Source organism: Lipotes vexillifer, unplaced genomic scaffold, assembly GCF_000442215.2.
Source record: "Lipotes vexillifer unplaced genomic scaffold, Lipotes_vexillifer_v1.1 scaffold1699, whole genome shotgun sequence".
In the NCBI taxonomy this organism is placed as follows: Eukaryota; Metazoa; Chordata; class Mammalia; order Artiodactyla; family Lipotidae; genus Lipotes; species Lipotes vexillifer.
This window is the reverse complement of record NW_006796961.1, coordinates 105,193-129,089: the sequence shown is the minus strand read 5'-3', so window position 1 is coordinate 129,089 and position 23,897 is coordinate 105,193. Positions and strand designations below refer to the sequence as shown.

Genomic DNA, 23,897 nt, shown 5'->3' with positions numbered 1-23,897 from the left:
GGGAAGGGTGAGCTGTGACAGGGCGAGAGAGAGGCATGGACATATATACACTAACAAATGTAAGGTAGATAGCTAGTGGGAAGCAGCCGCATGGCACAGGGATATCGGCTCGGTGCTTTGTGACTGCCTGGAGGGGTGGGATAGGGAGGGTGGGAGGGAGGGAGACGCAAGAGGGAAGAGATATGGGAACATATGTATATGTATAACGGATTCACTTTGTTATAAAGCAGAAACTAACACACCATTTTAAAGGAATTATACCCCAATAAAGATGTTAAAAAAAACAACAACAACTATGTTGAATAATAGTAGTGAGAGTGGGCAAGCTTGCCTTGTTCCTGATCTTAGAGGAAATGGTTTCAGTCTTTCACCATTGAGAACGATGTTGGCTGTGGGTTTGTCATATATGGCTTTTATCTGTTGAGGTAGGTTCCCTCTATGCCTACTTTCTGTAGAGTTTTTCTCATAAACGGGTGTTGGATTTTGTCAAAAGCTTTTTCTGCACCTACTGAGATGATCATATGGTTTTTATTCATCAATTTGATAATATGGTATATCACATAAATTGATTTGTGTAGATTGAAGAATCCTTGCGTCCCTGGGATAAACCCACTTGATCATGGTGTACAATCCTTTTAATGTGCTGTTGGATTCTGTTTGCTAGTATTTTGTTGAGGATTTTTGCATCTATGTTCAGTGATATTGTCCTGTAGTTTTCTTTTTTTGTTAAATCTTTATCTGGTTTTGGTATCAGGGTGATGGTGGCCTCATAGAATGAGTTTGGGAGTGTTCCTCCCTCTGCTATATTTTGGAAGAGTTTGAGAAGGACAGGTGTTAACTCTTCTCTAAATGTTTGATTGAATTAGCCTGTGAAGCCATCTGGTTCTGGGCTTTGGTTTGCTGGAAATTTTAAATCACAGTTTCAATTTCATTACTTGTGATTGGTCTGTTCATATATTCCATTTCTTCCTGGTTCAGTCTTGGAAGGTTATACCTTTGTAAGAATTTGTCCATTTCTTGCAGGTTGTCCATTTTATTGGCATAAAGTTGCTTGTAGTAGTGTCTTAGGATGCTTTGTATTTCTGCTGGGTCTGTTGTAACTTCTCCTTTTTCATTTCTAATTTTATTGATTTGAGTCTTCTCCCTCTTTTTCTTGATGAGTCTGGCTAATGGTTTATCAATTCTGTTTATCTTCTCAAGGAACCATCTTTTAGTTTTATTGATCTTTGCTATTGTTTTCTTTGTTTCTATTTCATTTATTTCTGATCTGATCTTTATGATTTCTTTCCTTCTGCTAACTTTCGGTTTTGTTTGTTCTTCTTTCTCTAGTTCCTTTAGGTGTAAGGTTAGATTGTTTATTTGAGATTTTTCTTGTTTCTTGAGGTAGGTTTGTATAGCTATAAACTTCCCTCTTAGAACTGCTTTTGCTGCATCCCATAGGTTTTGCACCATCGTGTTTTCATTGTCATTTGTCTCTAGGTATTTTTTGATTTCCTCCTTGATTTCTTCAGTGATCTCCTGGTTATTTAGTAACGTATTGTTTAGCCTCCATGTGTTTGTGTTTTTTGTGGTTTTTTCCCTGTTATTCATTTCTAATCTCATAGCGTTGTGGTCAGAAAAGATGCTTGACATGATTTCAGTTTTATTAAATTTACTGGGGCTTGATCTGTGACCCAAGATGTGATCTATCTTGGAGAATGTTCTGTGCACACCTGAGAAGAAAGCGTAATCTGCTGTTTTTGGATGGAATGTCCTATAAACCTTCCTTCATGATAGAGGAATGTCTTGGGTGAGTCTAGATGTAAACCACTGTGAGCCATCATAGGGTATCACCTGCTTTATACCCAATTATCCAGCATGATAAGCATGTGCTGCTTAATGGATCTTTTAGTGAAGTGCTCTGGGAGCAGTACATGATCTTACCACACTGTGTTTAGAGGGATCCGACATGGTCTTGCTGGAGAGTGTGTACTCCTCAGACTCGGCTTTGGTGTTCTTCATCCTTTTGAGCCATGTCCTTTACTGCTCTTGGACCTGTAGATGCAAAATGTGCTCTGGGTCAGAACAGAGAGGAGTGAGGATGGGAAGAGTCTTGAGTGGGAGTCAGACAGTGATACCTGGTGGCTTAGGAGGCAGTATACCAGGAAGATGAAGACACCCAGCAGGCTGTTGATGATGGTGAAGAAGTAGGCCATGTGGGCAGCCGGTCCCACCTGCAGGATTCCCAGACACCACGTGCATCCCAAGATGAAGAGCTGAGCTGTGTTTTTAAATGTCAGCATCCTGGGTGGGAAGAGAAAGGAGGCTCGTGATGCACCCTGAGCAAAACAATCAAAGCCATTTCTTTTCTACACCATGGATGCCTCTGACTGAGTTGTGGCCACTCTGATATTTACTGTCAATGATTCTCAAAAAGAAATGCTTTTTCGATCCAGGATGGCATTTAGACTTGGACTGAAGTTGGTAGTGACACTTCATAATGTGGGTTTTGGTAATATGATGTTGCATGAATATCCCCAGTTTTAATCAACTGCTATTACTGTGGATGTTCTGTACACCTGGCTGTGTGTTGGACCCTGTGCATTAAAAATAACAAGGGCGAGATTTTTGTTTTCACAAACCTTACAGTCTACTGGAAAGCCAAATACAAATAATCAATGATTAATTTGTGAATGTTAGGTACCTCTGTCCTTGGTCCCTCCAATGCTGTTCCTATCCTCTTCCTCTCTATGAACTGACCCAGAGCATGCTTTGCCCAGATGATTCATTCTTTGTAAAGTTGAGGAAAGCAAATCACATCCCTAGCCTCTTAGAAGATGTGATATGTGGCTAATGAACCTGATTTCACCAGGTAGTGCAGTGTGGACGAGGGTAGCAGGAGGAGCTTGAACAAAGGTATGGGCATGAAAGGGCATCCTGGGTTTTGGGTCAGGTATGTAATTTCCTAAGTGGATTGTAAGGATGTAAATGTTCTCAGGACCTTTCTCATAGGGCCATGGTAGTAATCCCTGTTTTTCAGAACAAAGTCAATTCTCTTTGTAGCTGAGGTAGTTTCATTCTTGGGTTATAGACAAATGGAATGTTTTTGGCTTGGGTGTCAGCAGAAAAACACTGTATCTGAACTTCCAAGGTGTGTGGCTGTACATCTTCCCACAAGTCCGCTTAGAATTCCTGTGAATGTACATCAGGAGCTTGGATCCGTATGGCCTCGCTCCTGGGTCATGCTTGTTATGAGGAGCAATGTGTACCTCTGATCCATCTCACCTAGTGATCCGGAGAGTGGACACATCAGTGTTGAGTGAGGAGAGCTTGTTTTTCACAATCCAGAAGGTTATCAGGAAGAAAGCTAAATTAATCTGCAGAAACACCATAAGGCATATTGAATACATCCACACCTGCTAAATGTTCCTCCTGGCTCATCCAACACCTAAACCAGCAGGTAGGAAGGTTTTTTACTCACTACAGTCACAGAACACCAGACCAAACATCCAGTAACTCAGTTTGGATTGGAATTTACATCTTTAAACACTGAAAGTCCAATGTCTAAGGAAACAATCCTTCCTGATTTTAAAATGGAAATTCCTGCATCCTGGGGGTCCACTCATTCCTGAGCAAACTGGAAAAATTGGTCACTCTGCCTATACTCCTCTTTACACCTCTGCTTTTGATTCACGCTCAACCAGATAGGAAGGATGCTCTGATGTCATCCATTACTCACAGAGAAGATGGTGCAGACAGGGCCAAGAAAGGTCCACATAAATCCTTTGTCTGTGTGGAGCCAGCATCTATGAGAGAGGTGGAAGGAGATTCAAGAATATATTGGCCTTAGCAGTCTCCTCCACCAGGAAGTCTACACAAGCCACTGAACCAACCTTACCCACTGGGGGCAGACAGCAAAAACGATGGGAACTACGAACGTGCAGCCTGCAAAAAGGAGATGCCAAACACAGTAAGTTAAACAAAATGAGAAGACAGAGAAATATGCAGCAGATGAAGGGGCAAGGTGAAAACCCACCAGAGCAAACAAAAGAAGAGGAAATAGGCAGTCTACCTGAAAAAGAATTCAGAATAATGATAGTAAAGATGATCCAAAATCTTGGAAATTGAATGGAAAAAATACAAGAAACGTTTAAAAAGGATTTAGAAGAAGTAAAGAGCAAACAAACAATGATGAAAAACACAATAAATAAGAAAACTTCTCTGGAAGGAACAATAGAAGAATAACTGAGGCAGAAGAACGGATAAGTGACCTGGAGATAAAATAGTGGAAATAACTACTGCAGAGCAGAATAAAGAAAAAAGAATGAAAAGAACTGAGGACAGTCTCAGAGACTTCTGGGACAACATTAAACGCAACAACATTCGAATTATAGGGGTCCCAGAAGCAGAAGAGAAAAAGAAAGGGGCTGAGAAAATATTTGAACAGATTATAGTTGAAAACTTCCCTAACATGGAAAAGAAAAGAGTCAGTCAAGTCCAGGAAGTGCAGAGGGTCCCATACAGGAAAAATCCAAGGAGAAACACACCAAGACACATATTAATCAAACTATCAAAAATTAACTACAAAGAAAAAATATGAAAAGCAGAAAGGGAAAAGCAATAAATAACAAACAAGGGAATCCCCATAAGGTTAACAGCTGATCTTTCAGCAGAAACTCTGCAAGCCAGAAGGGAGTGGCAAGACATATTTAAAGTGATGAAAGGGAAAAACCTACAACCAAGATTACTCTACCCAGCAAGGAACTCATTCAGATTAGACGGAGATATTAAAACCTTTGCAAACAAGCAAAAGCTAAGAGAATTCAGCACCACCAAAGCAGCTTTACAACAGCTGCTAAAGGAACTTCTCCAGGCAGGAAACACAAGAGAAGGAAAAGACCTATGAAAACAAACCCAAAACAATTAAGAAAATGGTAATAGGAACACACATATCGATAATTACCTTAAACGTAAATAAAATAAATGCTCCAACCAAAAGACATAGACTGGCTGAATGGATACAAAAACAAGGCCCGTATATATGCTATCCACAGAGACCTACTTCAGAGTTAGGGACACATACAGACTGAAAGTAAGGGGATGGAAATAGATACTCCATGCAAATGGAAATCAAAAGAAAGCTGGAGTAGCAATTCTCATATCAGACAAAATAGACTTTAAAATAAAGACTATTACAAGAGACAAAGATGGACACTACTTAATGATCAAGGGATCAATCCAAGAAGAAGATATAACAATTGTAAATATTTATGCACCCAACACAGGAACACCTCAATACATAAGGCAAATGCTCACAGCCATAAAAGGAGAAATCGACAGTAACACAATCATAGTAGCGGACTTTAAACCCCACTTTCACCAATAAAGAGATCATCCAAAATGAAAATAAATAAGGAAACACAAGCTTTAAATGACACATTAAACAAGATGAACTTAATTGATATTTATAGACATTCCACCCCAAAACAGCAGAGTACATTTTCTTCTCAAGTGCTCATGGAACATTCTACAGGACAGATCATATCTTGGGTCACAAATAAACCTTGGTAAATTTAAGAAAATTAAAATCGTTTCAACTATGTTTTCCAACCACAATGCTATGAGACTAGATATCACTTAGAGGGAAAAAATGTAAAAAATCGAAACACAATGGATGCTAAAAAATATGCTGGGGCTTCCCTGGTGGCGCAGTGGTTGAGAGTCCAACTGCCGATGCAGGGGACACGGGTTTGTGCCCGGGTCCAGGAAGATCCCACATGCCACAGAGTGGCTGGGCCCGTGACGCATGGCTGCTGATCCTGCACGTCTGGAGCCTGTGCTCCACAACGGGAGAGGCCACAACAGTGAGAGGCCCGCGTACCGCAAACAAACAAACAAACAAACAAACAAACAAAATATATATAGATAGATAGATACATATATAGATATAGATATAGATATAGGTATATATACTACTAAATAACCAACATATCCCTGAAGAAATCAAACAGGAAATCAAAAATACCTAGAAAAAAATGACAATGAAAACATGACGACCCAAAACCTAAAGGATGCAGCAAAAGCAGTTCTAAGAGGGAAGTTTATAGCAATACAATCCTACCTCAAGAAACAAGAAAAATTTCAAATAAACAAACTAAACTTACACCTAAAGCAATTAGAGAAAGAAGAGCAAACAAAACCGAAAGTTAGTAGAAGGAAAGAAATCATAAATATCAGAGCAGAAATAAATGAAATAGAACAAAAAAAACCCCCAAAATAGCAAAGATCAATAAAACTAAAAGCTGGTTCTTTGAGAAGATAAAGAAAATTGATCAACCATTGCCAGACTCATCAAGAAAAAGAGGGAGAAGGCTCAAATCAAGAGAATTAGAAATGAAAAAGAATTAACAAATGACACTGCAGAAATACAAAGGATCATGAGAGATTACTACAAGCAACTATATGCCAATAAAATGGACAAACTGGAAGGAATGGACAAATTCTTAGAAATGCACAACCTTCTGAAACTGAACAAGGAAGAAATAGAAAATATGAACAGACCAATCACAAGCACTGAAATTGAAACTATGATTTGAAATCTTCCAACAAACAAAAGTCCAGGAACAGAAGGCTTCACAGGCGAATTCTATCAAACATTTAGAGAAAAGGTAACACCTATCTTTCTCAAACTCTTCCAAAATATAGCAGAGGGAGGAACACTCCCAAACTCATTCTACGAGGCCACCATCACCCTGATACCAAAACCAGACAAAGGTGTCACAAAGAAAGGAATCTACAGGCCAATATCACTGATGAACATAGATGGAAAAATCCTCAACAAAATACTAGCAAACAGAATCCAACAGCCCATTAAAAGGATCGTACACCATGATCAAGTGGGATTTATCCCAGGAATGCAAGGATTTTTCTATATATGCAAATCAATCAATGTGATATTAATAAAATGAAGGATAAAACCATATGATCATCTCAATAGATGCAGAGAAAGCTTTCGACAAAATTCAACACCCATTTATGATAAAACCCCTCCAGAAAGTAGGCATAGAAGGGACTTATCTCAACATAATAAAGACCACATATGACAAACCCACAGACAACATCATACTCAATGGTGAAAAACTGAAACCATTTCCTCTAAGATCAGGAACACAACAAGGTTACCCACTCTCACCACTATTATTCAACATAGTTTTGGAAGTTTTAGCCACAGCAATCAGAGAAGAAAAATAAATAAAAGGAATCCAAACCAGAAAAGAAGAAGTAAAGCTGTCACTGTTTGCAGATGACATGATACTATAGATAGAGAATCCTAAAGATGCTACTAGAAAACTACCAGAGCTAATCAATGAATTTGGTAAAGGAGCAGGATACAAAAGTAATGCACAGAAATCTCTTGCATTCCTATACACTAATGATGAAAAATATGAAAGTGAAATTAAGAAATCACTCCCTTTTGCCATTGCAACAAAAAGAATAAAATACCTAGGAATAAACCTACCAAAGGAGACAAAATACCTGTATACAGAAAATTAAAAGACACTGATGAAAGAAATTAAAGGTGATACAAATAGATGGAGAGATATACCATGTTCTTGGATTGGAAGAATCAACATTGTGAAAATGACTCTACTACCCAAAGCAATCTATAGATTCAATGCAATCCCTATCAAACTACCACTGGCATTTTTCACAGAACTAGAAAAAAAAATTCACAATTTGTATGGAAACACAAAATATCCTGAATAGCCAAAACAATCTGGAGAAAGCAAAACGGAGCTGGAGGAATCAGGCTCCCTGACTTCAGACTACACTATACAAAGCTACAGTAATCAAGACAGTATGGTTCTGGCACAAAAACAGAAATATAGATCAATGGAACAGGATAGAAAGCCCAGAGATAAACCCACACACATATGATCACCTTATCTTTGATAAAGGAGGCAAGAATACACAGTGGAGAAAAGACAGCTTCTTCTATAAGTGGTGCTGGGAAAACTGGACGTCTACATGTAAAAGAATGAAATTAGAACACTCCCTAACACCATACACAAATATAAACTCAAAATGGATTAAAGACCTAAATGTAAGGCCAGACACTGTCAAACTCTTAGAGGAAAACATAGGCAGAACAGTCTATGACATACATTACAGCAAGATCCTTTTTGACCTACCTCCTAGAGAAATGGAAATAAAAACAAAAATAAAAAAATCGGACCTAATGAAAGTTAAAAGCTTTGCACAGCAAAGGAAGCCATATACAAGATGAAAAGACAACCCTCAGAATGGGAGAAAATATTTGCAAATGAAACAAGTGACAAATGATTAATCTCCAAAATTTACAAGCAGCTCATGCAGCTCAATATCAAAAAAACAAACAACCCAATCCAAAAATGGGCAGAAGACCTAAATAAACATTTCTCCAAAGAAGACATACAGATTTCCAACAAGCACATGAAAGACTGTTCAATATCATTAATCATTAGAGAAATGCAAATCAAAACTACATTGAAATATCATCTCACACCGGTCAGAATGGCCATCATCAAAAAATCTACAAACAATAAATGCTGGAGAGGGTGTGGAGAAAAGGGAACCCTCTCTCACTCTTGGTGGGAATGTAAATTGATACAGCCACTATGGAGAACAGTATGGAGGTTCCTTAAAAAATCTAAAAATAGAACTACCATATGACCCAGCAATCCCACTACTGGGCATATACACTGAGAAAATCATAATTCAAAAAGAGTCATGTACCACAATGTTCATTGCAGCTCTATTTACAATAGCCAGGACATGGAAGCAACCTAAGTGTCCATCGACAGATGACGGGATAAAAAAGATGTGGCACTTATATACAATGGAATATTACTCAGCCATAAAACGAAATGAAAATGAGTTATTTTTAGTGAGGTGGATGGACCTTGAGTCTGTCATAGAGAGTGAAGTAAGTCAGAAAGAGAAAAACTACCGTATGCTAACACATGTATATGGAATCTAAAGAAGAAAAAATAATGGTTTTGACAAACTTAGGTGCAGGACAGGAATAACGATACAGACGTAGAGAATGGACTTGAGGACATGGGGTGTGGGAAATGTAAGTTGGGAGTAAGTTAGAGAGTAGCGCTGACATATATACACTACCAAATGTAAAATAGATAGCTACTGGGAAGCAGCCGCATAGCATAGGGTGATCAGCTCAGTGCTTTGTGACCACGGAGAGGGGTGGGATATGGAGGGTGGGAGGGAGACCCAAGAGGGAGGGGATATGGGCATATATGTATACATATAGCTGATTCACTTTGTTATACAGCAGAAACTAACACAACATTGTAAAGCAATTTTACTGTAATAAAGATGTTAAAAATAAAAGAATATATTGGCCTTTGTGGATAAAGAATCGATAAATAAACATATCCCTCATCCTCCAAAGTATTTTTCAGCCTCTGTTATTAATAATAATAATAAATATTATTATTGCTTTTTTTGGTAAGAATATTTCACATAAGAGCTACACCCTTAGCAAATTTTAAGTGTACAACACACTGTTATTAGCTATAGGCACTATGCTCTGTAGTAGAGCTCCTGAAGTTATTATTTTGCAGAATTGAAAGTTTGTGTATGCCTTTTATTTTGGTAAGGGACATGGCTGTATACTTATTCCCAATTTATCAGGCTGTATACATGAATTATGTGCAGCTTTTTACATGTACAGCAAAGTTAAAAAGTGGTTTTAAAAAAGGAAAATTTTTTTTTAAAAGGTGTTTTAAGTTTTGGTCTTCAGATACACTGGCAGAAAAATATACATGTTTTAAAGAAAAAATGAATAGAGAAGTTAATTTATGGTTTATTGAAGCAATATTGAGTGTCTCCTCCTGTATAAGGATTTGTACTTGGTTTTGAATGCCCAATTCTTGTTAAGATAGAGTGATGTCTGTCATCAGGGAGTTCCTAGCCAAGTGGGCACATCAACAATCAGAAAATACAAACAATCAAAATGATGAAGTTTACAATCAAATATGAGGAGCTGTCTGAACATGTAGCTGCATCTATAACCTAGTCAGGGTTATAGGAGATTCAGATATTGGGAAGGATTCCCTGAGAGAATTGAACTGTGTTTATGCTGAGATGTGGATGATGAGTAGGTGTAGATAGGATAAAAAAATTTGGGACAGCCAAGGAGAGAGAGAGCGAGAGAGTATGAGAGAGAGAAACAACAGTAAGCCTGACACTGCTATGGCAGGGTTCATGTGCATTATGTAATTTATTCTTCATGACAACATGGGTAATCAAATGATCACAGGTCAGACATCTGAGGCATAAGGATACAAAGTCAGTAACTGAAGTTCACACTGATAGAAATGATCAAGTTGGTGTTTCATCCCAAGTAGGGAATTGTGAATGATTTGGGAGGTGTGAGGACCATGGAGAGGGTTAGCTGGATCCACCAGGAAGAACCTAAGAGAGAGCTACTAAGGCAGGGGTTAGCAAACTGCAGCCTGTGGTCCACGATGGGCTGCTGTCTGATTTTGGAAATGTGTTTTACTGGGTCACAGCCACATTCATTTCTTATAGCTTTTCTGTGGCTGCTTTTGAGCTACAAGGATAGAGGTGAGTCATTACAACAGAGACCATATGACCCACAAAGCCAAAATATATACTATCTTGCCTTTCACAGAGAAAGTTTGCTGACTTTTTGCTAAGATATCTAGGAAGGCCGGCATGCCAGGGCCCATCTGATGCAGGTTAACATTAATTTTTATCAGCATAGGACTTTGTTGTGAGTGACAGTCTGCACTTGCTCACATCTCTGCTACCGATAACCTGATTTAAAAATGGCAGGGGAGCTGAATAGACATTTCCCAAAGTAGACATAGAGATGGCCAGCAGGCACATGAAAGAATGTTCAACATCACTAATGTTAGGGAAATGTAAATCAAAACCACAATGAGGGCTTCCCTGGTGGCGCAGTGCTTGAGAGTCCGCCTGCCGATGCAGGAGACGCGGGTTCGTGCCCCGTTTCGGGAAGATCCCACATGCCGCGGAGCGGCTGGGCCCGTGAGCCATGGCCACTGAGCCTGCGCGTCCGGAGCCTGTGCTCCGCAAATGGGAGAGGCCACAACAGTGAGAGGCCCGCATAACGCAAGAAAAAAAAAACCACAATGAGATATCCCAGCACAGCTGTCAGAATGGCTCTTATCAAAAAGGTATGAAATAACGGTGAGGATGTGGAGAAAAGGGAACCCTTATATTACTGTTGGTAGGGATGTAAATTGGTGCAGCCACTATGGAAGACAGTATGGAGATCCTCAAAAAAAAATTAAGAATAGAACTGCCATCTGATCCAGGTATCTCACATATAGATACTTATCCAAAGACTACAAAAACACTAACTCAAAATGATATATGGACCTTTATGTTCACTGCAGCATTATTTACAATAGATAAGATATGGAAGCAACCTAAGTGCCCATCAACGGATAAAGAAGGCATGATACACACACACACACACACACACACAGCCATGGAGTACTACCCAGCCATAAAACTGATGAAATCTTGCCATTTGTGACAACATGGATGGACATTGGGGGTATTGTGCTAAGTGAAATAAGTCAGATGGAGAAAGACAAATACAGTCTTATTTCATACATATGTGGAATACAACAAACTATAAACAAACAAAATAAATGAACAAACCAAACCAAACAAGCTTCCTCTCCCCGTAGATACAGAGAACAGAGTACTGGCTGTCACAGGGGAAGGGGCATGGTTGAGGGGAGGCAAAATGGGTAAAGCGGGTCAACTTTATGGTGATGGATGGAAACTCAATTTCTGGTGGTGAGCAAGTTGTAGGTATACAGAAGTAGAAATATAAAGTTGTATACATGAAACGTATATAGTGTTACAAAACAATGTTACTTCAATAAAAAATATATCTTAAAAAACTAAAGCGCTATGTTGGTTCTATGATGGCCATGGTCATGCTGGAGAAGATAAGTACTGTGGAGATTTGCTTTAACTGGGTGGGTGTTCCATAAAGATGGGGACTGGATGCTGCAGAAATGGCCACAATCACAGCCGGGACTCCGTAGCCCACTGGGAATGTGAGTTTCTTCATGAACTTGTTGACACTGGAGTAGTTGACAACAGTCAGGTTGTGTGCAGTGAGGAAGAGGTGCAGGCCTTCCAGCAGCATCCAGGTGAAGGAGGCCAGGTAGAGATAGTGTAAGGCACCTGTGATGATGGCACATAGCACCTGGGGAAGGAGGAAGGTGTAACCAGGAGGGATTGTCAGGGTGTAGCGGAGAACTCTGACGTATATGAAGGAGTTGTCAATGGAGTGTTTGTCTTCTAATTGTGCCAGTCAATGCAAAATTGGCTACTTACATATCTAACTTTACCTGGAATGCCATTTTATTAAGGAGTCCAAGGCAGCATGGCTTCATGAACTCAGCATCCCCTGGGGCAGAGCAGGGGTATTTTGGGACAATTTAAGCACCTTGATCTCAGTTCTGTTGATGGCTATTAGGAAGAGCAGGTGGGCCAGGAAGAGGCAGAGTGAGAGCTGCAGGGGGAGTGAAGTGCTGGTGTTCTGGATGGCTTTGCACAGCAGGAAGGTGAGGGCTGCCAGGAGGAGGCACAGCAGAGAGAGGCTCAGCCCCATGTAGGTGATAACAGTCAGTGCAGGATCCTCCTCCTGGGACACATCAGAGAGGACATCACAGTCACCCTTCCCTGCTCTGGGGTAATGACGCTTCCACCATTTTTGTTTTTATTTTTAGGCGTATAAAAACCAGGAATGGAGGAGCCAAGTAGATATGTGATGTTTATGGCTAACTTTCTACAGGTTCAGAATGTTAGACTTTTATGGGATCTGATATGATTAATTCTGTCTCTGGAAGGATTGAGGGACAGGAGAGTCCTTAGTCGAGACCAAGACCTGGAACTCACAAGGGTTTGTCTTCCTTTAGACTTTTGGGCATGACTAAGCTTATGGGTCACCATGAGAGGTTCACATAGGCATGTAATTCCATATTGAGCAAGCCTCCATCCCCATCATGTGATGGTGTGTGACATAGTCTGTACCTGGAGTCCTGATGTCCAGGTATAAACCCTGACCCTGAACTCCACACACCTCATCCTGTAATAATTGTTCCTGGCTCGTCACAAATCCTTACAGATTTAGAATTAAATCCTTGGTTAAAAGAGGAAAACTGATACATTTTGATGACAGTGGTGGGTTAAAATTCATATTTTTCTGCCACTTTTTGGAATACATCCTAAAATCCCTGAGGACAAGGGAAAACACCCTCACCAATTCCCTTTTAGTGTAAGTCAGGGAAGGAGAGAGAGAGAGAGAGAGATGGAGAAAGGTGGAGAGAGAGAGACAAAGAGAGGAAAGGATGAAGGAGAAAATGAAGATTAAAACATTCAAAGTAGGTGCATCTGGATAAAGAGCAATTGAGTATTTTTAGCACAAATTTTATTTTGCAACATATCTCTAAGTTTGATTTTGTTTAGGAATAAAATGTTTAAAAATAAATAATGAGCCTGCCCGATGATTCTGATGCACTATAAATTTTGAGAATATTTGGTTTATTGAATAAAACTAATTTTCCTACTGTATTAAGAGCTCCCCAAAATCCATAAGAAATTTACCAACAAGACAGTGGAAAAATATACCAAGGATGTGAACAAATTGTTTCCAGAGACAGAAATACTAATAGCTCCTAAATGAAGATGTTACAGTCCATTAATAATAAAACACACACACAGTTTTTCCTAGATACGATATTTACGTCTTAGGTGGGTAAACATCCAAAAATTTGCTAGTAAACTTGTGGTAATGGTGTGAGGAATCACAAACTTTTACATAATACCTGTGTCAGTGTCCACAAGTGCGACCTCAAGATGTTGAAATACGGAAATATCTACCAACATGCAATTATGAATTTGACCCAGTATCCATCCTAACTGCATATTCAAACATGAGATCAATGAGGTAAGTGTAAACAGTTGCAACATTATTTGTATTAGTAAGTGATCTAATAAAAACGCCCATTATGAGAGGCCTTGATATAGAATTTACAGCACATTCACACAACAGAATGTATTTGGCCAAAAAATAATGAAGATCCTTTGACGACTCAAGAGAATAATCTATCAGCTGTGTGAAAAAAGGAGAACCAAAGAAGAAATACATATACTATATTTATATGTGTAAAATATCTATTGAAATTTGCAGGAGAAATGCATAACTTTGGTTGTTGAAGCAAGAGGAACTAAGTGTCTGGGGCTAAGATTGAGATGGAGAATCTTCAGTGTTTCCTCTCTTGTTCTGTTGGAATTCAAAACTCAACTATCTGAACTCTTCAATAAACAGGAAGCAGTACATAAGTAAAAGTATGAATATTGTGGTATTTAGGGACATGGCTGTAGGAAACATGGACTCGGAGTATCGTTCAAACTTCTGGGGGCTCCTATGAGGTCTGACCATGGTGCTGTGATCATTTCCATGCTTACTTTCATGTGAGTGCCACCTTTATTTCAGTAAATTCCCCATTACTTGATATCACCAGAGAGTATTTGGTTTTGGTGAACCAGAGAAAGTAAGCAGCTCACCTGGCCAGGTGAGGAGGCAAAGATTTCTCCTGACCCACCTGTACTCACTGGCTCCCTTGGCCCCGTCTGCTATCACCAAATCTTCCTTTATGCAGCCCCTGTGCGTCCCTGGTTTAAAGACCCCTGTGGTAAGCAGAATTCTAATTGGAAATCATATCCCATCCCCTGAGGTACACATAACCACTTCCAGGTTTGAAGTCAAATGCCAATCTAGGTTCTGCTGTGAAGGGATTTGCAAATGGAATTCATGTCCCACATTAACTGATGTTAAGAAAGTTTATCCTGCATGAGCTTGCATTAATCATGTGAGCTCCTAAGAGATCTGGGCTTTTTATTGGAGAAAAGATTCAAAGTTTGAGAGAGTTTTGATGTGAGGAAGCTTCTCTTGCTGGCCTCCAGATAGGAACACTGATACACTGTGAGAGGGCGCAGGAGAGGTCCACATGAGAAGGAATGCAGGTAGCCCCTGAGAGCTAAACCTGGACCCCTGCTGACAGATAGGAGACAAGGAGACCTCAGTCCTACCATCACAAGGAACTGAATTGTACCCAGAATCAGAGGGTTAGAGGAGGACCCCAAGCCTCAGATGAGAATGCAGTCCAGGCTGACAGAATGATTTCAGCCTTGTAAGAACCTGAGCAGACAACCTAGCTATACCATGCCAGATTGCTGACCAGCAATAACTGTGAGATTATAATTTTTTCAGGTTTTACATATGTGGGAATTTGTTACACAGTGGTTGACATTGAATGCAGCCCTTCTCAGGGCTCTCACCTGCACATCGTATTGGGCCATGAGGACAGCAAAGCTGCTGAGGTGGGTGCATTGGCAGATGGTGCTGTTGTCTCTGGTGCTGGCCATCCTGCAGCCTTTGGTGGCCCAATGACCAATTCCATTCTGGCCACACTCCCAGAAAACACAGTATATCTTCTCCCTTGGCCCAGAGATCACTGACTTTAGGAACAGGAAATAGGTGTGAGATGGTGGTTCTGTAACTCAGAAATGCTGATCCAAATCTGGCTCATGAAGGGCTTTCCTGGGGATATTATGCACCCATGGGGGAGCCCCCTGAAGCCCAAGGCTGTGCCCAGGACACAGGTGTCTTCCACCCCACAGGTCCATCCCACCTGGACTCACATGTTGGAAGACAAAGGTGACTGGGGAGCTGAGGTTCTGGGTGTTATTGCTGGTGATAAAGGTGGATACAACATCTGACAGCAGGATGTGGGAGATTTCTTGCAGCAAACCCTTGTGTGTCTCATGCAGAACTGCCTGTTCTTCAGTATCCAGGACCAGGGGGACTTTATCCAACAACTTCCCTGTCCCTGGGGTGGAGACAAGGCCCACCACAATAGTACCTGCAGGATAAGAGCAAGGTTGACATCTTGGGGGTGCCCAACATGACCCCTCCTTTAGATGGACTCTTTCCTTGTGGCCCCACCATAGCCCGCAATTCCCTTTAAAGTTTAGTTTTCTGTTTGTCACATCTTTGTGTGTCTTTTCCCACTGTGAATCCTCAGGGACCGTTTCCCTGCCTCAACCATTACCTGAGTCATTAGATTCGTGCACTGTATCCCAGGTCAGCATCATCTGTGTCTGATTCTGAATCAAGGTGATATTCCTGTTTTCTTCCTCCAACACCTTCAGGGACAGTTCTAAGAGTTATGGGGGTTATACAAGGAAGTTAGATTAGCAATTGTGACTACAGTGGTAAATATAATACTATTATTTGTATATATAAGAAAATAAATGTTTTACTATATTATATAAATATGTAAATACTTTATATATTACATAACATATTATATATAATGGTATTATTTGTTATAAGTACTAACATTTGGTACACATAATAATGGTATATCTGTATATCTTTTGAACCTACAAAGGATTATAATAGAACACTATAAGAAATTTATTCCACAACAAGTTAGGCAACCTAGATGAAAAGGAGAAATTCCTAGAGACACGCAAAATACCAAAAGTGACTTAAGAAAATGGAAAATCAGAATGATCTGGTAACAGGTAAGCAGGTTGAATCAGTATCCAAAACTTCCCCAAAAGAAAAGAACAGAACAGATGGCTTCTATGTTGAATTCTCCCAGCCATTCATGGAAGAATTAACACTAATTCTTTGTAAACCTCTCCATAGAATAGAAGAGAAAGGAACATTACCTAAATATTTCTATGAGACCGTCATTACCCTATAAATAAAATAAGATAAAGACATCACAAAAACCCCATAGACCAATATCCATTATGAACATGGATACACCCATAGTCAATAAAATATTAGGAAAAATTTTATCCAGGGAAACTCAAGACATATATTGAAAACTACAAAAGATTGTTGAAAGAAATTAGAAACCCTAAATATATCATAAGACATCCTATGTTCATGGATTGGAGAGTTCATATTGTTAAGGTTCATATTGTTAAGATGGCAGTAGTCCCCAAAGTGGTCTACAGATTCAGTACAAGCCATATCAAAATTCTGACATCATTAACTTAATTTTTTGGCAGAAATGGAAAGCTCATCCTAAAATTCATAGGGAATTACTAGTGGCCTGGCTATGCAAAGCAATCTTGAAAATGAAAAACAAATTCGGAGGAGTTACAATTCCTCATTTCAAAACTTACTACCAACCTATGTTCCAGCCACTCTGGGGTCCATGTGTTTGTGGTCAACATACAGTTAACTTCTTCCACCTGGTGGGAGTTTTATTATCAGGAAAACAACTCAAAGATACAGCTCAGGGGCTTCCCTGGTGGCGCAGTGCTTGAGAGTCCGCCTGCCGGTGCAGGAGGCGCCGGTTCGTGCCCCGTTTCGGGAGGATCCCACGTGCCGCGGAGCGGCTGGGCCCATGAGCCGTGGCCGCTGAGCCTGCGCGTCCGGAGCCTGTGCTCCGCAAATGGGAGAGGCCACAACAGTGAGAGGCCCGCATAACGCAAGGAAAAAAAAAAAAAAAAGATACAGCTCAGATTATTATATATACCCTTGAGGAGGAACTCAGGTCCTTGGCTTTGTTTTCTGGCTAAACTATTATTATTTTGTCTTGCTTGACCCTTTTCCTTTCTTTCAGCATTCTCCCCCTTCTCTTATTAAATTTGCTCTTTGGAATTCCGGGAAGGCCTAGGAGGCTAAAGATTTTCTACAATATAAATATCAGGTGGGGGATACAGGGGTCTGTCCCCTGTAAAGTCCCCATGGGTTCTGCTTGGTTTGATATGGACTGAATATTAGATGATACCAAAATAGTCTCAACTTTTGAAGCATGGTATTGGTATTATGGTTACACAGGACAATGTCCTGATTCTGGGTGATTCATGCTGAAATATTTAATGGTGAAGTGTCATGATATTTTCAACTTTCAAATGGTTCAGAAAAAAATTATATCTACATCTACATGCAGTCAGTTCTGCTATAATGCTTGTTTGAAAACATGATATTTTTCTGGGTATTGATAAATTTGGAAACAATTTGAACATAATGTAAATTTCATGTTTGCTTATGTGCAATTTCATCTGCAAGGCACACAAGAGAAACAGGAGTTAACTGCAGAAAACTGCACCCAGGTGAACCTAGCTGCTCAGAAATACACAGAACACATGAGCACAGCTCAAGACACTAACAGCTCATTCAGTGCCTCTCAGGTGTTATGAGGGATCCCCATATCCATCTGGGTTCTGACTTTCTGTCTGATTTTAGGTAACTCTCCCTCCACCTCTTCATTATAACTCACAAGTGTCAATCCTTCTGATGATCACTTCTACAAGCAAAGGACAGGCCTCTTTCAAGGTAAAGTGCTCTGTTTCTTGTAGTGCTTTTCTATTTCTTAATCATTCAATATATGTGAGATGCTGTTTTATTAGATTCCTTTTTTTTTTAAATGTCAGTGACAAGTTTTGAGTGTTGAACCCCACCCAATCCCATTTTTCCCATAAGCCCTGTGGCTTTCACTGTGTGATTATGCATAATATTGGTTAGGAACACCTATGAAAAAGTCTTGTTTAAATGCAAACTTCCCTGGAGGGGGCAAGTTCCAGCCCACTGGCTGAAACTCATTATGTTCAACCACGTGACCTTCTGCCCTGTTGTCACTCAGGGAAAGGGGGTGGGTTCTCATGAACTGTCCAGTCAGGGGCGCAGCACGGGAAGGTGGGTGGGGCAACACTTAGCCGACCACTTAAAGTCTCCTGTAGGTGCTCAGCGTCAAGTTTCATCTGCTCTCCCGGGTCTCAGGTGTCTCTCTGTAGCGTATATGATGCTGTGAACTACAGAGGCGGCAGGAGTGGAACGGACGACCCCAGAAGCCAGGAAATGGTGAGTTGAGGGGCCAGGTGTCCCAGGACAGGGAGGAGGGGTTGAGTCGGAACCTGCCACTGTGGGACCCGGACCCTGCTGTGGTCAACTCCGGAGTCTGCAGACCCAAGTCCGCCCGGGGCTCAGCTCAGACCTAAGCCCCCTCTAGCTCTCAGCGCGGGGGCTGGGCCAGCAGCCGAGACTTCGGGCGTCCTGTCCCATCACTGTGCGTGGTGACTTTGGCCCAGGAGCCTCTCTGGGCAGCTCTGCACCCGCAACCCGTCTCTCCTCAGATTGTGCATTGACCTCGGGTAGAGTCTTCAGACTCTGTGTCTGGTCTTTAAGTGTGGGTGGAGCTTTAGTCTGTGGGGACCCCCGTGCCACTTTTCTCCCCAGGAGGACCCGTTTTCTCCTGAGTTTTCCAAATGTTTGGGGAAGCAGAGCCTCAAATCCACGAACCTGTCGCCCCAGCTTAGCTCTTCCTAGCGCTGGCATTAAATCCATAAATTCCAGGTCCCTCCCCGCCTTCCCAAAGCCAACTGCGTCTCTAATTCACAGTATCATTATCAACTATTTGTCCTCCGTGGTGTATGTCAAACAGACGCCATATTTTTCTTTCCAGGGCAGAAAATTTATGTGTTCATTTATTTAATAATAAAATCAGGGCTTCCCTGGTGGTGCAGTGGTTGGGAGTCCACCTGCCGATGCAGGGGACGCGGGTTCGTGCCCCAGTCCGGGAAGATCCCACATGCCTCGGAGCAGCTGTGCCCGTGAGCCATGGCCGCTGAGCCTGCGCGTCCGGAGCCTGTTGTTCCGCAACGGGAGAGGCCACAACAGTGAGAGGCCCGAGTACCGCAAAACAAACAAACAAAACAAAAAAATAAAATCAATAATATTATTAATGGAAATAAAAATTATTTAATGCTCACCATGTATCAGGGACTGTGCAAACACCTTACAAAGATCTCATTTAATCCTAACATGCAATAAATATTAAGCTCACTTTTTAGAAGCAAACATTGAAGGATCCAAGAAGTTAAATCCTTACACAGCGTCCCACAGCCACTCTGGCAGAGGGGGATGCAGAATTTTGTCATTTTTCCCACAGCTAATGAATGGCTCATGTTTAAAGGTGTAGTTTTTGGTTTGTGGATACTTTACCATGAGAGGAAAGCAGAGAATAACCACCTGTATCTAGGCTGTGTGAAACCCTTGGGTGTCTCTCCCCAGAGTCTTTCCTGGGCACAGACATCCTGTATCCTAACGGGAAGCCCTTGGGTATAGCTACCCCTTGAGAAATGTTCCTGCTCCTCCATGGGTTTGTCGCCCTAAAAAGTTTTATTCACTTTTTAGTCACCGTTTTACAGTAACTGTAAACTAAAGAAAGAGGTGAATTTCAGAAAAGTAAAATATTACATTAGTACATTGCCTGTGTTAAAATTTGTTTCCCTTTTTTCCTGCCCTTAGCGGGTGTTTCTGAAGTCTTTTGCTTACTTTTGGGTGCTTTCGAATGTATCAATAATTCCAGGGCTTAGGCTTGCAGAGCAGAAGTGCTCAAGTATGATTGTTTACAAAAGTTTCTTGTCATGGAAATAATAAGCAGCATCATTATTTCCTGGAATCAATAGATACTCGTGGCTTTTCTTGTTGAGCTAACAGAATGCCTTACAATCTTCTTTTTTTTTTTCCCTTCATTTTTCATGAACTGTTGTGTTGCTGTCTTTGCATTTGAAGAAACAGTCACCTCTCCAGTTTTTACTGACTGGCTTTGGGAGAGAAACACCTTCACCATTCAACCCAGATGGATATTCTGAGCTCTGCTCTCAGGCTTTTTCTGTAGATGCCCACTTCATGCCTCTTGTTCCTTCTTTTGGACAGAATTCTTAAGATTCTATGCCTTTCCTTGATCCCTCACATCCAGACTGGGTGCTGTGTTTGCTTCCCCTGAAATGCTCAAGTTTGTATGTCTTCCCAATCCCACCTAGTCATGTGTGTGCTTATGAGCTACATGTGTGTGCTTACTGTGCAGTCTTGTGCTCCTCATCTGAGGGTCATGTGAGGAGCCAGACATAGGGTGGGGGTTGACGTATATGGAGCACTGGGTGTGCCCATGGCCAGCTGGAAGTGTCTGCAGGCAGAGTATCCCAAGCAGCTGGTGTGCAAGGCTCCTGATGGATTCAGTGAGCAATTAGTAGGGTCTGCAGCCCTTTTTTGGACTTCCAAACCCTGGTTGGTGTGAGTCCTCATGCTTTCCTGGTACCAGCCTTCCAGCCACTCATCCATGCTGACCCCCTTGGTATTCTTTTTAATTTATTTATTTATTTTTGGCTGCGTTGGGTCTTCTTTGCCGCATGCGGGCTTTCTCTAGTTGCGGTGAGTGGGGGCTACTCTTAGTTGCGGTGCGTGAGCTTCTCATTTCGGTTCTCTTGCTGCGGAGCACTGGCTCTAGGGCACGTGGACTTCAGCAGTTGTGACTCACGGGCTCTAGAGCGCAGGCTCAGTAGTTGTGGTGCATGGGCTTAGCTGCTCCATGACTTGTAGGATCTTCCTGGACCAGGGCTCGAACCCATGTCCCCTGCATTGGCAGGTGGATTCTTAACCACTGCGCCACCAGGGAAGCCCAGTTTTGTTTTGTTTTGTTTTTTAATCTACTGTGACAGGTTTTTTTGGTTTCACTTATTGTATTTAGACCACTGATATTTAAAGTGATTATTGATATAGCTGGATTAATATCTACCATATTTTAACATTTTTTATTTGTTGCCCTTGTTCTTTGTTTCTTTTTTGTCTTCCACTTCTGTCTTCTCTACCTTTTAGGGGACATTTTACTTGATTCCATTTTTTCTCTTAGCATATCATTATAACTTTTTTTTTTTTTTTTACATTTTCGGTCATTGCCCTTGAGTTTGTAGTATACATTTACAACTAACCCAACTCCTCTCGGAAGTAATACCATAGCATTTCACTGGATGTGCAAATTCTCTCCCTTGCCCCTTGTAACATTTCTGTCATTCATTTCACTCATCCAAAAGCTATAATTACTGAATATGTTGCTGCTGTTATTATTTTCAACAAAATGTTATGTCAGATTAATTAAGAATAACAAAAACAAATGATTTTATTACTACCTTCATTTGTTCCTTCTCTAACACTTAACCTTTATCATTTACCTTCTTCCTGATGAATTTCTTTTAACTTTTTTTGCAAAGCAGGGATATTGGTGACAAATTCCCTCCATTTTTTTTGGAGGTCTTTATTTCTCCCTCACTTGAAAGATAATTTTGCTTGACACAAAATTCTAGTTGGGTGGTTTCTCTTTCAACACTGTGTTTCACAAAACTCTCTTCCTGCTTGCATGGTTTCTGAAAAGAAAAGTCCAATTTACTTCTTATCCTTGTTTCTCTGTAACTAAGGTTTTTTTCCCCTGACTTCTTTCAAGATTTTTGACTTTTCTTGAGTTTCAATATATATTTCTAGGTGTGCATTTTTAGGGTTTTTATCCTGTTTGGTGACCTCTGAGCTGCCTACATCTGTATTTTGGTATCCATTATTAATCTGGGGGAAAATCTCACTATTGTTTTACGTAACCTGTTTATTTCTTCTCCTTCATGTATTCCCATTTTGTATATATTACACCTTTTTAAATTGTCCCAAAGCTCTTGGATTTCTGTTCTGTTTTTTTACCCTTTTCTTATCTTTGCATTTCAGTTCAGAAGGTTCTAGTGACAGCTCCTCAAGGTTGCTGATTCTTTTTTCTCACACATTTCCACTGTAATGAGAAGGTCCCCCCAAAAAGGAATTCTTTATTTTTGTTCTGTTCTTTTGCTTTTAAAAAAAAATTTCTTTGATTTCCCTTTGGTTCTTTTTTAGAGTTTCCAGCTCTGCACATGTTACCTATCTGTTCTTGCAGGTCATCCATTATTTCCATTAGAGCACTTAGCATATGAATCATGGTTGCTTTAAATTACTGGTCTGATAATTCCAGCATATCTGCTATATCCGAATCAGGTTCTTCTGCTTGTCCTAATCCCGGAGATGTGTTGGGGTGGTTTTTTTCTCTTCCCCCCCATTTTTATTTTTTTAGGAGATGTGTTTTTTAAGTCTTTTATTGTGCCTTTTAATCTTTTGTTGAATACCAGACATGATGTACCGTGAAAAGAAACTGAGGTTTTTAGGCCTGTAGTATGAGATTTTAGGTTTATCTGACTAGGGTTTGGACTTACTATTTGCTGTGGCTGTTAGAGGCTAAAATATCTTCAGGTGTCCTTGCTTTTCTCTCCCATGTCATCTTTAGGAGTACTATGGAGACTTGTAAATAAGTTCTGAAACATACAGTTCTGTCAGTGTTTTATACTGTTATTAGGTGTCTTCTTGATGTGGTGGTACGTTGAGGGTGGAAAGGAAATGTTTTATAGTCCCATGATTGGGTCTCAGTATGTGACCATGGACTCTGAACTTCTGTGGTATAAGACGGATATTTGGTCTTTGTCCATGGCTCTTAACAAAGGCCTCCTAAAGCCCTTGGAATTTCCCATGTGATAAGGGTGATAGTAGCATCTTATGTTCTAATGAGGCAACTGTTTCCAGACCCATAGATGATTTCATGATGGGGGATGGTTATCAGGAAGAACAAAGCTATGATTAGAGGCTTAGAACTTTCAGCCCAGCCCACCCTCAAGCCCCCAGTGTTGAAAACTCCATCAAAACCCCTAAACTTCGGGATTCAGAGATATCTGAGTTGGTGAACACATCACTGTGCTGGGAGGCTGTCATGCCAGGAGAGGGCATGGAACCTTCCTACCCCTGTTCCCCTACTTTGCCCTGTGCACCCTGTCCATTTGGCTGTTCCTGACTTGTATCTTTTAAAATAAACTGATAATAATAAGTAAAGCATTTTTCTTAGTTCTAATAGTCGTTCTATCAAATTAACAAACATGAGGGGTTATAGGGAACTTCTGAATTTGTAGTCAGC

General features: G+C 40.7%; 1 protein-coding gene across 1 annotated transcript; it reads right to left on the bottom strand.

The window, feature by feature from the left end:
* Positions 1 to 1,887: 1,887 nt before the first annotated feature.
* On the bottom strand, positions 1,888 to 21,208 carry LOC103089057 (EGF-like module-containing mucin-like hormone receptor-like 2). The gene is given in 10 exon segments (XM_007472404.1): positions 1,888 to 2,034; positions 2,118 to 2,283; positions 3,265 to 3,356; positions 3,719 to 3,785; positions 12,021 to 12,256; positions 12,500 to 12,697; positions 15,397 to 15,576; positions 15,760 to 15,980; positions 16,170 to 16,277; positions 21,151 to 21,208. Coding segments are annotated over 10 exon segments (1,473 nt in total).
* Positions 21,209 to 23,897: the final 2,689 nt, after the last annotated feature.